The sequence below is a fragment of the Vigna umbellata genome, chromosome 1, assembly GCF_029865625.1.
Source record: "Vigna umbellata cultivar VRB3 chromosome 1, Vumbellata_1.0, whole genome shotgun sequence".
In the NCBI taxonomy this organism is placed as follows: domain Eukaryota; kingdom Viridiplantae; phylum Streptophyta; class Magnoliopsida; order Fabales; family Fabaceae; genus Vigna; species Vigna umbellata.
In genome coordinates, this window is record NC_142165.1 from 56,482,899 (window position 1) to 56,496,670 (window position 13,772).

A 13,772-nucleotide genomic window follows, 5' to 3' on the forward strand; every position below is an offset into this window, starting at 1 on the left:
TAACGTTATTGATCGAAGAACTTTTAAGGAAGGAGTGTTGTTTTTGCTGCTCCTACTTTCTACCACTCTTTAATATAATGTGAGTTATATATTTCCCTTTTGATATACAAATAGTTGAGAAGAAAGGTTTATCTGAACTTTGGTTCTACAGGTGATTAACAGTGGTACCTAATTGGTCATTGAGTATGCAAGTTCAAATGAAATGAATGAAGATTGCTTGAACTCATTTGTTTGATGAATTCCTTCAAAGAAGATTCAATATGTTTGAATGGAAGAGGTTGAAATCTCTATTGTTGTTGGGATTCTGATGGATCATATATGAGATTATGAACCATAATTGTAATGCTTTGTGTGGAGGAAGGAAGGAACAAAAGGAGAGAGAGAGAGAAACAAAGGTAAAAATGGAGTTTGTTTGAATTAAATTGATGAGAAATTAAGAAAAAAAATTGTAATTATCAAAATTTATATAATAAAATAAATTGTTAAATATCTTTCTAGTCTTTAATCTATAACAAAAATTAGAAATAATTCCAGTTTGAAATTTTGTCCTATATTTTTATTAATTTTAGTGGTGTTAAATTTTATTTTACATAACAAACTCATTTTCTACTTCAACATAGAAATATTGATATATAAAATGACACGTTACGTTTCGAGATGTTTTCAATTAAAATTTAATAAACATGAATATAAATAAAGAATAATATATGATTAACTATGAAACAAAAAAAGTAAGAAAAAAAAATTATTTATAAATTAAATTAAATTTATTTAAATAACAAGTAGTATATAATTCTTTTCACATATCAGTTTTAGAAAATTAAAATATAATAAAATTAATTTTCAAGTTAATTGATTGAATTAAACAGTTTTCATAAAATTAATTATTAAATATTAAAATAATTTACTTCATAAAATATTAAATTTTAAATTATTTCATTTATTTTCGCAATATTTTTCGTTTTAACTATTTATTGTTTTATAAAATAAAAAATATTTTATGATATTTTTATACCTCATCTTTATTCCTTTAGTATATACGAGGAATTAGAATGCATTGTGGTTGGTAAATCGTGATTAATTTACTTAATGAAATTAATTTATTTTTGTATTTACATACCTTTGAAAACATAAGCCAATTTTTTTTATACTAAAGTCATTTTTAATTTTGTTTAAAGTAAAGTTATTTTTTATTTTTATTCTATTATGTTCTAATGATATCTATTTTTTGCATTTTTAATTAACTAATTTAATGTTTAAAAATAAAATTAATTAATTAAAGATAATAACGAAAAAAAAAGGTTACAGTAATTTATATTAATATGAACTTGAGGAAAATTAAAAATAATGTATGAATTCATAATGTTCGTATAAACAATAATGTATCATTTTATATTATTTATTCTCACTCCATCAATCTTTTATATTAGAAAATAATTATATTTACTCTTGTTCTCATAAAAATTTCAATTAATCATTGTAAAACTTCAAAAAAATAGCGTTTTAGAGGTGGTATTATTTTAATATGGGACTTTATTATAAATAGTTTTGTTATAAACGAATTTTATAATTTTAAAACACATTATCTTTCTAGAAACTATTTTTCTAGAATTCTCTACTTCCCTTTAGAAATTCTACTTTTCTACTCATCTGATTGAAAAATTGAGACGGTAGGAGTGATCCTGGTGACAAACTCTTCAATTTAGATCGATCAGTTTCTCTGTCTGAGTAAGTTTCAACCATTTTTCTCTACTTCTTTCTTTCTTCTATTGCATGTGGGCCCTGCTCATTTTGCATGTAACGTCCGAGTCTTCTATAAGACTCTTTGTTGATTAGTAGTACTAACGGTATATCCTGATCGTGTTTCTATTGTCTGTAGGTACAAATAGAGCTCCTCGAGATGTGTGAGCGGAGTAAGGTCTCTAAAGTAGTTTGGTCTTCTAAAAAGGTAAGGAAGCTAGTCGTTTTCTTTAGATTATGTTTACTATATATGTGATTATGAGTATGTTGATGATCATGTGAATGGTATTGATGGACATAATTTCATGAATCTCGTGAAGATGTTACATGATGGTGCCTTATACTATTGTTGGTATGTGTTACCAATGAGGAGCATTGGTATCTTGAAAGCTACTGTAAAATTTTGATGATGATAAAAGCTGGAGAATTGAAGACTCTAAATGCATCTTTGTTAAACGCATTTTGTAGAAACAAATGTATAGGATAAAATGTAATGATGTAAAAACTCTTAGAAGTTTTCGTATGTAGTGAGTCATTGCACAAATAATCGATTATCAAGAGGAATAATCGATTATCACGAGCCAGTTTAGAAGAGAGTTGCTTGCGCAAATAATCGATTATTACACAGAATAATCGATTATCACTGTTTCATTTAATTCTGTCCAAGTCTCTGGAATAATCGATTATTGCTCATGATAATCGATTATCACCATTTTGAAAACCCCATAACGGACACAAATAATCGATTATCACTTATGATAATCGATTATCAGTGGCAGTTGGGAGATGTCTTTTCAGTTTTTGACCCTGCACGAAACTAGGCTTATAAATAGAGGTCTTCACAATTCTTAGAAAGAACTTTTCAATTAAGAGTATTAGAGCTTTGTGCCTAAGGGAAGCTCTCTGTGAGTGAAAAGGATCTATGCCATTTTGAGAATACAGTTTGTCTGAGGAAGTTCTCAAAGTGATAGAGTGCTCTTGCCTGGTCTTGTGAATAGGAGAAGCTCGCGTTTTGTGTGTCAAAGGTCGGAGCGGTTTTCTTCAAGTTGGCTGAGCAGGTTCTTCCCGTTCGTTTGTCGAAGGAAGGTGTTTTCTATTCTTTGCTTATTTTGATTATCTGATTGTAATCTGCAAACCATATTTTAGTGAAAAAAGGTTAATCACTATTCATAGTGATTAACGACTAGACGTAGAATCTTTTAATTCGAACCAGGATAAATTTTCGGTGTTGATTTTCTTGATCCCTAAACTCTTACCACATCAACTGTTCGATAAAAGTTCGCTAAGAAAATCAATTTTTGAAACCGACTATTTTAACTTGATTTGTGACCGTAACACGCTTTCCAAATATTTTATTCCGCTGCGCGACTCTATAACGGTACCGATTGTTCCGACAATTGGTATCAGAGCTTGCTTTGATAGTTTTTCAAATTTTTCGAAAATGGGCGGTCATAACCAAGTTTATGCCGAGGGTGCTTCTATTGATAGACCTCCTTTGTTTACGGGGGAAAATTATGCGTTTTGGAAAATAAGAATGCAAATATTTTTAGAGTCAATTGACAGAGGCATCTGGGAAGCCGTACAAAATGGTCCATATATTCCTAAAAATACAGTTGATGGTGTGGAAGTAGAAAAATCATATTTTGACTGGACTGTTGAGGAAAATAGAAGAGCCCAATTTGATATTAAGGCTCGGAATATAATTTTATCTGCACTAACCATTGATGATTTTTTCAAAGTATCTGTTTATAAAAGTGCTCAGGAAATGTGGAAATTTTTAAGAGTCACTCATGATGAAGTATTGAATGTGGCTAAGTTGACTTGTTCGAACTCATGCTCTACATCAAACTCCTCAAGCTCAAGCGATTCTAATGAGCAAGAAAATCTATGCTTGATGGCCAACGATAAATCATCTGAAAGCAAAATCTTGAAGGAAAAGAAGGACTATCAAGGTTCCTCTTCAAGCTTCAAATGTTATGGATGTGGTGAAAGAGGCCATGTGAAAGCTTATTGTTCAAGCAACAAAAGAAGTAAAGAAAGAAAAGAAAAGAAAATTCACAAGAAGAAGAAGGTTCACATTGCTTGGGAGGATAATGCATCAACCACCTCTAGTTCAAGTGATTCTGTTGAAGAAGCCAACTTGTGTTTGACGGTTAATATTGATGACACTGCAAGCCAAGTAAGTTGCTCTAGCCTTGACACTAGTGAATTTGATGTACAAAAGGCTTTTCTTGAATTGCTTGATGAATCTGAAAAATTGAATGCTGCTCATAAAAATTTGAAAAAAGAATTTAAACAATTGCAAATTAAATATGATAAGGCATTAGATGACGAAGTAAGTTTGAGAAATAAAATTTGCAACTTTGAAATGAAAGAGTCTTCAAATGTTGAACATCCTGTTGAATGTCTTTCATGTAAGAGTCATATGCTTGATATTGATATTCTTGAAAATCTTCTTGAAGCTGTAACTGGAAATAATAATGTTGAAATGCCTATAACTATTAGAAAGGTTTATAAAAACAAAAGTGTTTTTAAAAGTAAGAACCAAATTAAAAGAACCCGTAGGGTGTGGGTTGAAAAAGGAACTGTGTCTTATAGAAATCCAAATGTTGTCACATGCTTTTATTGTATGAAAAAGGGGCACACTTCTAACAAATGTAGAATTAAACATTTTGATGTTCCAAATGGAAAATATGCTTGGATTCCTGTTATAAAGTAAATTGTCTCTAACCCCAAAGGACCCAAATGAGATTATGGGGACCAAAACTCTATTGTTTTGTTTTGCAGGTTAATTTTTTCAAAAGGAAAAGAAGACTCTATGGTATCCTGGTATTTTTTAAGAGCTTTGAAATAATTTATGAATGTTAGATGTGTCTTAAGTTGAAAATTTGGTCCAAATTTGTGTTTTTCGGAAATTAACGTAAACAATCGATTACCAAGGGTAATAATGGATTATCTCGTCCTCAAAAATTTGGATTTTGACAATTTGGCTCGCACATAATCGATTATTTAAAGTAATAATTGATTATCTTAAGTCACAGCGTAAAAAAAAAAAACTTTTTTTAAATTTTTTAGAGTCTGTTCTAAAAGGGGATTATTACATTCAGGGAAAGATATATGAGTTTGTTAGATATCTTGTTTTTATCTCTATTATGGATTAATTAATACTGTTTGTACTTCTTAATTAGAGTTGAATTTATGTTTCTCTTATATTCCTTGAGGTATTATGTTCTTTCATATTATGAAATTTCAAATTTATTTCTGTTTTGAAATGCATCAATTCTTTTGTTGAGGGGGAGAAAATTTTGAGGGGGAGTTTTTCCACTTTTTTACTTTTTGCTTATGATCAAAAAGGGGGAGAAAACTTCTAATTTAAGTAGTGCAGTTATTACTAACATGTTTGTAAGTATGAAATTTGTGCAGGAAATTAGAAATGCTTTTAACAAGAAGATATTTTTGATCATCATCAAAAAGGGGGAGATTGTTACCAATGAGGAGCATTGGTATCTTGAAAGCTACTGTAAAGTTTTGATGATGATAAAAGTTGGAGAATTGAAGACTCTAAATGCATCTTTGTTAAACGCATTTTGTAGAAACAAATGTATATGATAAAATGTAATGATGTAAAAACTCTTAGAAGTTTTCGTATGTAGTGAGTCATTGCACAAATAATCGATTATCAAGAGGAATAATCGATTATCACGAGCCAGTTTAGAAGAGAGTTGCTTGCGCAAATAATCGATTATTACACAGAATAATCGATTATCACTGTTTCATTTAATTCTGTCCAAGTCTCTGGAATAATCGATTATTGCTCATGATAATCGATTATCACCATTTTGAAAACCCCATAACGGACACAAATAATCGATTATCACTTATGATAATCGATTATCAGTGGCAGTTGGGAGATGTCTTTTCAGTTTTTGACCCTGCACGAAACTAGGCTTATAAATAGAGGTCTTCACAATTCTTAGAAAGAACTTTTCAATTAAGAGTATTAGAGCTTTGTGCCTAAGGGAAGCTCTCTGTGAGTGAAAAGGATCTATGCCATTTTGAGAATACAGTTTGTCTGAGGAAGTTCTCAAAGTGATAGAGTGCTCTTGCCTGGTCTTGTGAATAGGAGAAGCTCGCGTTTTGTGTGTCAAAGGTCGGAGCGGTTCTCTTCAAGTTGGCTGAGCAGGTTCTTCCCGTTCGTTTGTCGAAGGAAGGTGTTTTCTATTCTTTGCTTATTTTGATTATCTGATTGTAATCTGCAAACCATATTTTAGTGAAAAAAGGTTAATCACTATTCATAGTGATTAACGACTGGACGTAGAATCTTTTAATTCGAACCAGGATAAATTTTCTGTGTTGATTTTCTTGATCCCTAAACTCTTACCACATCAACTGTTCGATAAAAGTTCGCTAAGAAAATCAATTTTTGAAACCGACTATTTTAACTTGTGTTGTGATCGTTACACGCTTTCCGCTATCTATATTTTATTCCGCTGCGCGACTCTATAACGGTACCGATTGTTCCTACAGTATGAATGGTCGGAGTTAAGCTGAAGGGTTATCCTGACGCTCTCAATAACTTCAATCTCAAGTAGAGATGGATGGTTATGTCAGTAGCAGGAGGTCCTACTCTGGGGTCTTTCTTCATGCGGCAAATGACGTTTTAACAGACTAACCCTGTGTGATAACTTAAATTGAGCCAACAATATTACCACTACATGTACATGAACCACCATAACTCGACATTCATACTATATCTGGATTAGTGAAGTCAAATTCTGTGATAAAATTAGGATGGATGTTTTATTATGTGTGCAATATAATATATGATGGAATATTTTTTTTTTACTATATTGAATTGTTTTATCACTAGCTTATCCTTACTTTTATGTTGTCTGTTTTGTGTATGTTTTTCTCTTTTGCAATGATCACCTTAATCAGTGTGAGCTTAAAGAGTGGACATCTTTCTAGTTGGTTCAACATGAGGAGGAAGATGAAGCAACAATATAGAATATGTTTGTTTCAAGGGTATGATCTCCTTCTCTAGAAACCTCAAGTTTCTTGTAAGTTATCATCTATGTAACACTTTATTTTAGTAGTTTATACTATTAAAATGAGATGTTACAATCATTCTACCATTATAAATAACTATATTCAATTAAGCTAATTAAAATATTAAAAATAATTAAAACATTAATAAATTATTTATTTTATTACATTTTTAATCATTATATTAGTATAAATTACTTAAAATCTTAAAAAGAATCCAAAAATATGGTATTTAAAAAAAATAAAGAACTAAAGTCATGCTCATTCATACAATTTCAATAAAAAGGAAAAAAAATTAACTAAATAGCTTAGTTAAATTTTTTTAAGGTGAAGTCATTATAAGAGTTACGAAGACTTCATCCTATTATATGATATTTAAATAAAAACACTAATTATTGGTAAATACAAAAATAAATTAATTTTTTTTATTAAATTAACCAATAAATGACATTAGTTTCTTTAAAGCTTACTCATGATTATCAATATAGAATAAAATTTATATATGATTAACTATGAAATAAAAATAATATAAAAAGTTTATTTAAAAAATTGGGGATTTCGAAAACTTCCATCCATCGTTTACAACATTTTGGAGTCGTTGTAAGTATGCGACAAAAGAAAATTCACCTTAAGGATTAAATATGAGTTTTTTCTTTATGTAGGATTAAAAGAGGAGAAAAATGTTAGTGAGACTTAGTTTCATAATATCCTATAGGATTTTAAGTTTCATTTTACTTACTAAAATGATTATTTATAGATATATTTTGTAGTTTCATTTGGTAATTCACATTTTTACTTATGAATCTAGTTTGATATATAAATAAATGTAATACTTCATTTTAGATGTCACAAACATGAAGGAGTAAAGTCTTTAAGATTAAATTTATGATACTATCATTCTAAATAGAAAGAATTAATTTTGTATTAATCTAACACATAAATTAAAATCAACATGACTATCGATCTTCAAATAGAAGATGCAAATTAAATTACATGACTTAAATTTATTTAAAGTAAAGATAAATAAAATCTCAAGTTATCTATGTTCTTTCACCGCTCTACACAACATAGAAGCATCTGCATTATCATTTGTTCGTATAAAATATGACTTATATGATTATTGTAAACAATCAAATAAACAAAGGTGAGCTAACCTCAAAAATCATTAACAATATAACAAATTGTTTGGACATCACTTTTATATTCAAATATTGTTAAGGAATAAATTGAAACTTCAAAATGAATGTCCTTTTCATAGTTGACATGGTTGTGCAAAACCTTTGCTTGAAGTCTCCACTTATTTTGCCTTTGCTATCAGTGTAGTTTCTGCACCATAAGTTTTACAAAGAATGGTTTCATGGACATGAAATTGTATATAAATGACATAATAATTATGTCGAAAGAACTAAACCAATAAATGGTCAAAAAAATTAGAAAAGAACTAAAACATACCCAACAACAATAAATGACTTCCCAAACGAACGCTCCAACGATGACGAAACGGTGAAAACGTGTCTCTTTCGGTGCGCATTGCTTCCAAAGGTTCCAACGGTTCCAACGGCAACGGATGTTCAGTCGGTAAACGGTGTCGGTCGGCGAAACGATCAAAACATCCTCAAACGATGCTTCTTTTCACCGTCACATGATTCTGTTGGGTCGTCCTTCTCTCTAGGATTCTCTCTAACTCAAGCTCAGATTCTAATTTTGAAATTATTTGAAATTATTCATTATTTTTTTAAAATATTATTATTTTCTTTCTTGATTGTGAATTTAATTGCAGTGACATGAACATTTAATATATGTAATAGTTCTCCATTTATTTATTTTGTACATCAAACTTTTTCGAGAAACATAAATAAAACATTCATCTTCAAAATTATATCAATCTTAATTTATTGAATCTAAATAATAAATAAATAAATTTTGATTTTTACAAAAAAATATTTCTAAGAACAATTTTTATTTTCTAAAAGCTAATTTAAATAATAAGATATTTACATAAGGAAGGAGCATTTAGTTTTTACATAGTTATAGTTGAACAAACAACTTCCAACCACGAATAGCCGCCATTAACGGTTGCATTTGTAGCATTTTTAGTTTCGCCCATACAACATCTTAGGTAATAATCAATACATATCACACAAACACCGTTAACATTTCAGAGCCAAGCTCAAACAATGACATTCTGTGCTCTTTCCAGCACCTCCATCTCTCCCTCTTTCCCAGCCTCTCATCGCCATCAATCCAAATTCTCATCTCTCAGATTTTCCAGCTCCAGATCTCAGCCTCTGGCTACCCAGTTGAGGAAAACCATCGCAGCAACACGCTTTACAACGTTTTGTTCTCTGGATGCTGCAAATGCTCCGAAACAAGACACCCCAATTGAATTCAGTACGCAGTTCTGGTTTTTTCTTACGACACTTGGATTCTTTCACGTTCCATTTTCTTACACGCTTGCTTTTTGGATTTTGCTGTTGTTATAGGGTACATCCCTTCAGTGTGCCTTTTGTGTTTGCTTTATTTTCTAAACCTATTTTCTTTGTTGTTTTTGGTGGGGGTGTCATTCAGGTTTCCATTTCTTCTAGTGGATAGAGTGATTGAATATAATCCTGGAGTTTCTGCAGTGGCCATAAAGAATGTAACAATAAATGATAACTTCTTTCCTGGACATTTTCCAGAAAGACCAATCATGCCTGGTGTTCTCATGGTTGAGGTAAACACTGTGATGATTCCAGGGCCAACCCTCTCATATTCCATTTATGTCACTTGTCTTCTGGCCTGCATTCATTTTATTATGTAAGTGGGAAATTCTCTGTTTATAAGCTGTTTCTTTAATTAAATAAATATCAGCCTTTTACAATTTACATGGTCCTTTGGTTTAGTTGTGTCTCTGTTGCTTTATGTGGATTTTGGATTCAACCTTCCTGCTGCAGTTCATTCGAAACTTTTAAGAACTCAATCTGGATCAATTTGGTTCCCAGTAAAGATCTTCTACATTGTACAAATGCTGGGGGTGATTTCTCATATTCACTTTCATGCTGCATAAGATCCAATCCAACTCTTGAAAGAGATTTTTTGTTGAGATTGGCAACAAGTGTATGTTATATTCTAAAGGTTCTGTTGAATCATACTTGATGCAGGCGATGGCCCAAGTAGGTGGCTTGGTTATGTCGCAGCCTGAAGTTGGAGGTTCCCGTCAGAATTTCTTCTTTGTTGGAATAGACAAAGTGCGATTCAGAATGCCAGTGATTGCAGGAGACACGTTAGTTATGAGAATGACACTTACTAAACTGCAAAAGCGATTTGGAATTGCAAAGATGGAAGGGAAAGCATATGTTGGAGGTGAAGTTGTGTGCAAGGGAGAGTTTTCTATGGCTACTGGGAGTGAATAACTAAGACAAACCCCTCCAAAAACAAAGTTTTTTCTGCTGCATTTATTACGTGTTTGAGGTAGTTTAAGCCTAGATTATTTTTTATTGATGAACATGATCACCATTTGAGTCATTCGACCTCATATACTTCTCAAACACAAATTCATGCTAAGCATTTTTCCTCATTCCAAATAAGCATGAAGATAATTACTGTCTGAAGTGACAAGTAAACCCAACTTGCAATTTCCAACCATCCCTGTCCCTTTCACTCCATCTGGTTTGGAAATGAAATACAGATGCAAGTAATCTATATAAGGTGCCATATCATAGTATTTGTAATACACATACATTAGAGGATGGTATTTGAAACTTCTCAAGGGAGAAATTTGGCTCTATAGAACAATGATTGAAGTTTCTCCCTAGTGTACATTATTATGTTTATAAGCCAAGAGCACCAAGGGGAGTCTTGCCCTGTCCAGCCTCAAAGTAGAAAATGAGCATGGCCAACATTGCAATCCTGGCATGCTTTATCTCAGCCAATTTCAGTCTCTGTAGTTTGTCTGCATCAGGAATGTAAACACCATCCTGGATTGTGCCAGCAAATCCCAAAGGGTCAAAGAATTTGCCCCCAGGGTAGCCTTGATCACCAGTGGAGTTGCCAAAGTTCTCAGCAGTTTTTGACCATGGGGTAGCCCATTCCACTGACTGAGAATCTGGGTTGAAGAAGTCCACCCATCTCTTGCTCTCAACCCATCCCATTAGAAGCAACTGGGTGCCCAAAAGAGAACCAAAGGAGAAAGGAGCAACTGCATTAGGATCAGCTCCAGCCTCAAACCATGGAACTCCACTCCATGCCTGCCCAATAAAGATGCCTACAACTGCAGCCATCGCCCACCTCCCATGAATCAGTTCAGCTTCTCTATACCATTTCAGAAATGCTGGGTCTTTCCCCAGTCCCAGAGGGTCAAAACCATAGTCACCTGGTAGCCTGCAATTGCAACATTCAACAGGAAATGAATCCACCAAAACAATGTTAACACTTGTCATAATACTCTTTCAACTTTTCATTTCATCAGTCTTTTTTTCTTGATTTTGACTAAATTTCAATCAACTACTAAAAGAGATGCTAGAATGAGTGTCAGCATTTGTCTTTCCAACAAAGAATGTAAGAAAAGATAAATTGAGAGGACTTACGAGCCATCAAGCCATTCTGGGTCAATGAAATTCCCACCACCTTTTACAGCAGGGATCCATGACTTCTTTGGAGCAGCAGCAACTGCTACAATGAGTCTTTTAGGACTAACAGCAGCACCAACTTTGGCTCCAATGCCAGCAGCAAGCAGTGCCTTACTCCTCTTTCCTCCACACAAGAACTGAGATCCAAACCTGTTTAACACAGCACCAGATGTTGCAACTGCCATATCTCTCTTTTACCTACTGCTGGAAACTTAGGTTAGTTTGGAGTTTTGCTTGAATGCACACAATAATATGGTCTTTATATGTGACATGGGAGAAAATCTGAGGGAGCTCTCAGAGGTGGCCAAGTAGGCCAATGAAATCTGCAGAACAAATCTCAAACTCTCATGGATAGATTTTGGACTAATAGGAACTTGGTCTTCATCCCCTTCCCTCTCTTTCATGCAACCACGTGTATCACTGATTCACCACATATCGTATTTTCGTCCACTTTATATCTTATAATATGGTGTCCATTATCTACTCATAAAAACAAAATATTAACGAATGTTCAATCTCACACCAATGTTATTAAAATCAACCAAACAAACCACAAAATATAAAGAACCAGAAATATTCGGAGGAAAGTTATTAGAATGATAAGAAACGTAGATAAAATCACAGATCACGTTACTATGGGGGTTTTTGAAATGAATAATCCATTATAATCAATTTTGGATTATATATTTTGAACTATATCTTTATTTTGAAATCTTAATATAACTATAAAACTTTTAAATTTGTTTTAGATATCATCTACTGAAAAGTGTACTGCTTAAAATGTTATTTTCATCATTTCACTATAATGAAAAGTTGTAAGGTAAAAAATATGGAGGTGTAAAAAACAAAAGGTCTTGAGCTAACAAAATTGTTCCATTCTACTATTTTTTATTTATGGCTTTTACTTCCTGCACCTTATTCGTGGATCATCCTAATTTTAATGGTTTACAACTGATAAATTAATTAAAACATAAGATTGATAAACAAAAGAGATTATCTCAACATATATATATATATATGGTATTAATAAGTTATTTAAAAAAATAAACATAACAATAAAATATATCTAACGCAACTAAGAAAAATTACTAGACAATAAAGAAAAAATACTTTGCAACATCATTGTCCTTGACCAGAGATGCTTCAATACCTACTCCTTATTTGTTCACACCAATAAGGTGATTATCACAAAAGAAACAAACAAATACACAAGAAACAACAAGGTAAGCTAATATCAAAACAGAATTAATAAAACAAACATAGAGATATTATTCTACATCACTCATTCATAAAAAAATCATATCACATATAAATACTCATACTAGACTCAATTATACACTTGTGATGGTCTCTACTGCTTTGTAGGGCCATTGCCAATGGGTTTCATCCTACCACACACAAGATTAGTTTGTTAACATCTTTGGCTAAGATAAAGCCCCTAACACTAGGACCTCTTGAATCTCTCACCACAAACTCTACCCTTCTTTACTTGAGATTGGATGGTTATTAGATTGATAGGATAACTCCCAATACTGAATCCACATATCAATACATACACTAAATAAAGGCCACCATATAATCTCTCCACAAGATCCCTGGAATTACACCAAATACATTCAATTCTCATATCCATTAATAAGCTCGTCATCACAATTTCATACATCATTATTTGCATGCATATTTATCCATAAATCTATCTATCATTCTTAAATAAACATCATAAACTAACTATCATTTTAACTTCACAAAATCTTACATTAAACATACTAGAAAATTATATATAAAATGGTATTAGACTCTGTTAATTTCGTTAAGCGAAAACATCTACCTGCTCAGTGAATTGTGCTTGAAGGCCCACTCGCTTGACAAAATTTATCATTAGAACTCATAAAGTGAAATTTTCCAAAATCGCTCAACGAGACCTGTCTCGCCAAACTACTGCCAAGTTAGTGAGCCCTCTAACTTTGGCTTTGTCCAACGAGTATATTCTCATCCAATGACCACCAAGTATGTACCTCTCTTACTTTGACATCGTCCAACGAGTATATCCTCGCTCAGCAACAACCAAGTTAGAAGTTTTATGATTTTGGCTTTGCCTAGCGAGTCTACATAATTCTATAGATTTATGTCATTTCAGTCTTGCAAATTCAGTTCAACAAAAAACACGGATGCCAAAACATACCAAATTTGAATTATACAACCTTCACTAACTCAAATCATCTCATCTGCAATACCAATTAGTCAACATTCTCAAATTTCATCATACAATGAATTCATGCAATTTAAGAACCTAACCAAAATTCAACATATCACACTCATCACACAGACTCACCATACAATCAAAATATTAGACATTTCAAGGTATTTATAACTTAAAAA

The 13,772-nt window shown here is 32.0% G+C and overlaps 3 protein-coding genes across 4 annotated transcripts; 2 read left to right on the plus strand and 1 right to left on the minus strand.

Annotated features, from left to right (window-relative positions):
- Positions 1-3,181: 3,181 nt before the first annotated feature.
- Positions 3,182-4,594, plus strand: LOC148205837 (uncharacterized). Its single transcript, XM_088105478.1, has 2 exons — positions 3,182-3,924; positions 4,534-4,594. Exons 1-2 carry the CDS (start codon positions 3,182-3,184, stop codon positions 4,592-4,594), a joined length of 804 nt encoding a protein of 267 aa, XP_087961604.1.
- Positions 4,595-8,806: 4,212 nt separating this feature from the next.
- Positions 8,807-10,182, plus strand: LOC148205838 (uncharacterized). 2 transcript variants are annotated; one of them, XM_088103873.1, is made up of 3 exons: positions 8,807-9,177; positions 9,270-9,499; positions 9,927-10,182. In XM_088103873.1, exons 1-3 carry the CDS (start codon positions 8,964-8,966, stop codon positions 10,176-10,178), a joined length of 696 nt encoding a protein of 231 aa, XP_087959999.1. In that variant the 5' UTR covers positions 8,807-8,963; the 3' UTR covers positions 10,179-10,182. The 2 variants fall into 2 exon arrangements, 1 of the variants encoding a protein (XP_087959999.1); XR_015783374.1 differs by lacking the exon at positions 8,807-9,177 and having other exon boundaries at positions 9,377-9,582; positions 9,927-10,063.
- A 137-nt stretch (positions 10,183-10,319) lies between these two features.
- LOC148205839 (chlorophyll a-b binding protein CP24 10A, chloroplastic-like) lies at positions 10,320-11,720 on the minus strand. Its single transcript, XM_088103872.1, has 2 exons — positions 11,352-11,720; positions 10,320-11,145 (listed from the first exon to the last, which is right to left on the minus strand). Exons 1-2 carry the CDS (start codon positions 11,576-11,578, stop codon positions 10,596-10,598), a joined length of 777 nt encoding a protein of 258 aa, XP_087959998.1. The 5' UTR covers positions 11,579-11,720; the 3' UTR covers positions 10,320-10,595.
- Between the last annotated feature and the right edge of the window lie 2,052 nt (positions 11,721-13,772).

What these genes read in the sequence shown, in the direction of transcription:
- LOC148205837 (XM_088105478.1), top strand. Translation starts at nt 3,182, where the DNA reads ATGGGCGGTCATAACCAAGTTTATGCCGAGGGTGCTTCTATTGATAGA. An exon ending in GACACTGCAAGCCAAGTAAG is followed by an intron (nt 3,925 to 4,533) that starts TTGCTCTAGCCT and finishes TTGCAGGTTAAT; the next exon opens with TTTTTCAAAAGGAAAAGAAG.
- LOC148205838 (XM_088103873.1), top strand. Translation starts at nt 8,964, where the DNA reads ATGACATTCTGTGCTCTTTCCAGCACCTCCATCTCTCCCTCTTTCCCA. An exon ending in AGACACCCCAATTGAATTCA is followed by an intron (nt 9,178 to 9,269) that starts GTACGCAGTTCT and finishes CTGTTGTTATAG; the next exon opens with GGTACATCCCTTCAGTGTGC. An exon ending in CTGGTGTTCTCATGGTTGAG is followed by an intron (nt 9,500 to 9,926) that starts GTAAACACTGTG and finishes TACTTGATGCAG; the next exon opens with GCGATGGCCCAAGTAGGTGG.
- LOC148205839 (XM_088103872.1), bottom strand. Translation starts at nt 11,578, where the DNA reads ATGGCAGTTGCAACATCTGGTGCTGTGTTAAACAGGTTTGGATCTCAG. An exon ending in CCAGAATGGCTTGATGGCTC is followed by an intron (nt 11,146 to 11,351) that starts GTAAGTCCTCTC and finishes TTGCAATTGCAG; the next exon opens with GCTACCAGGTGACTATGGTT.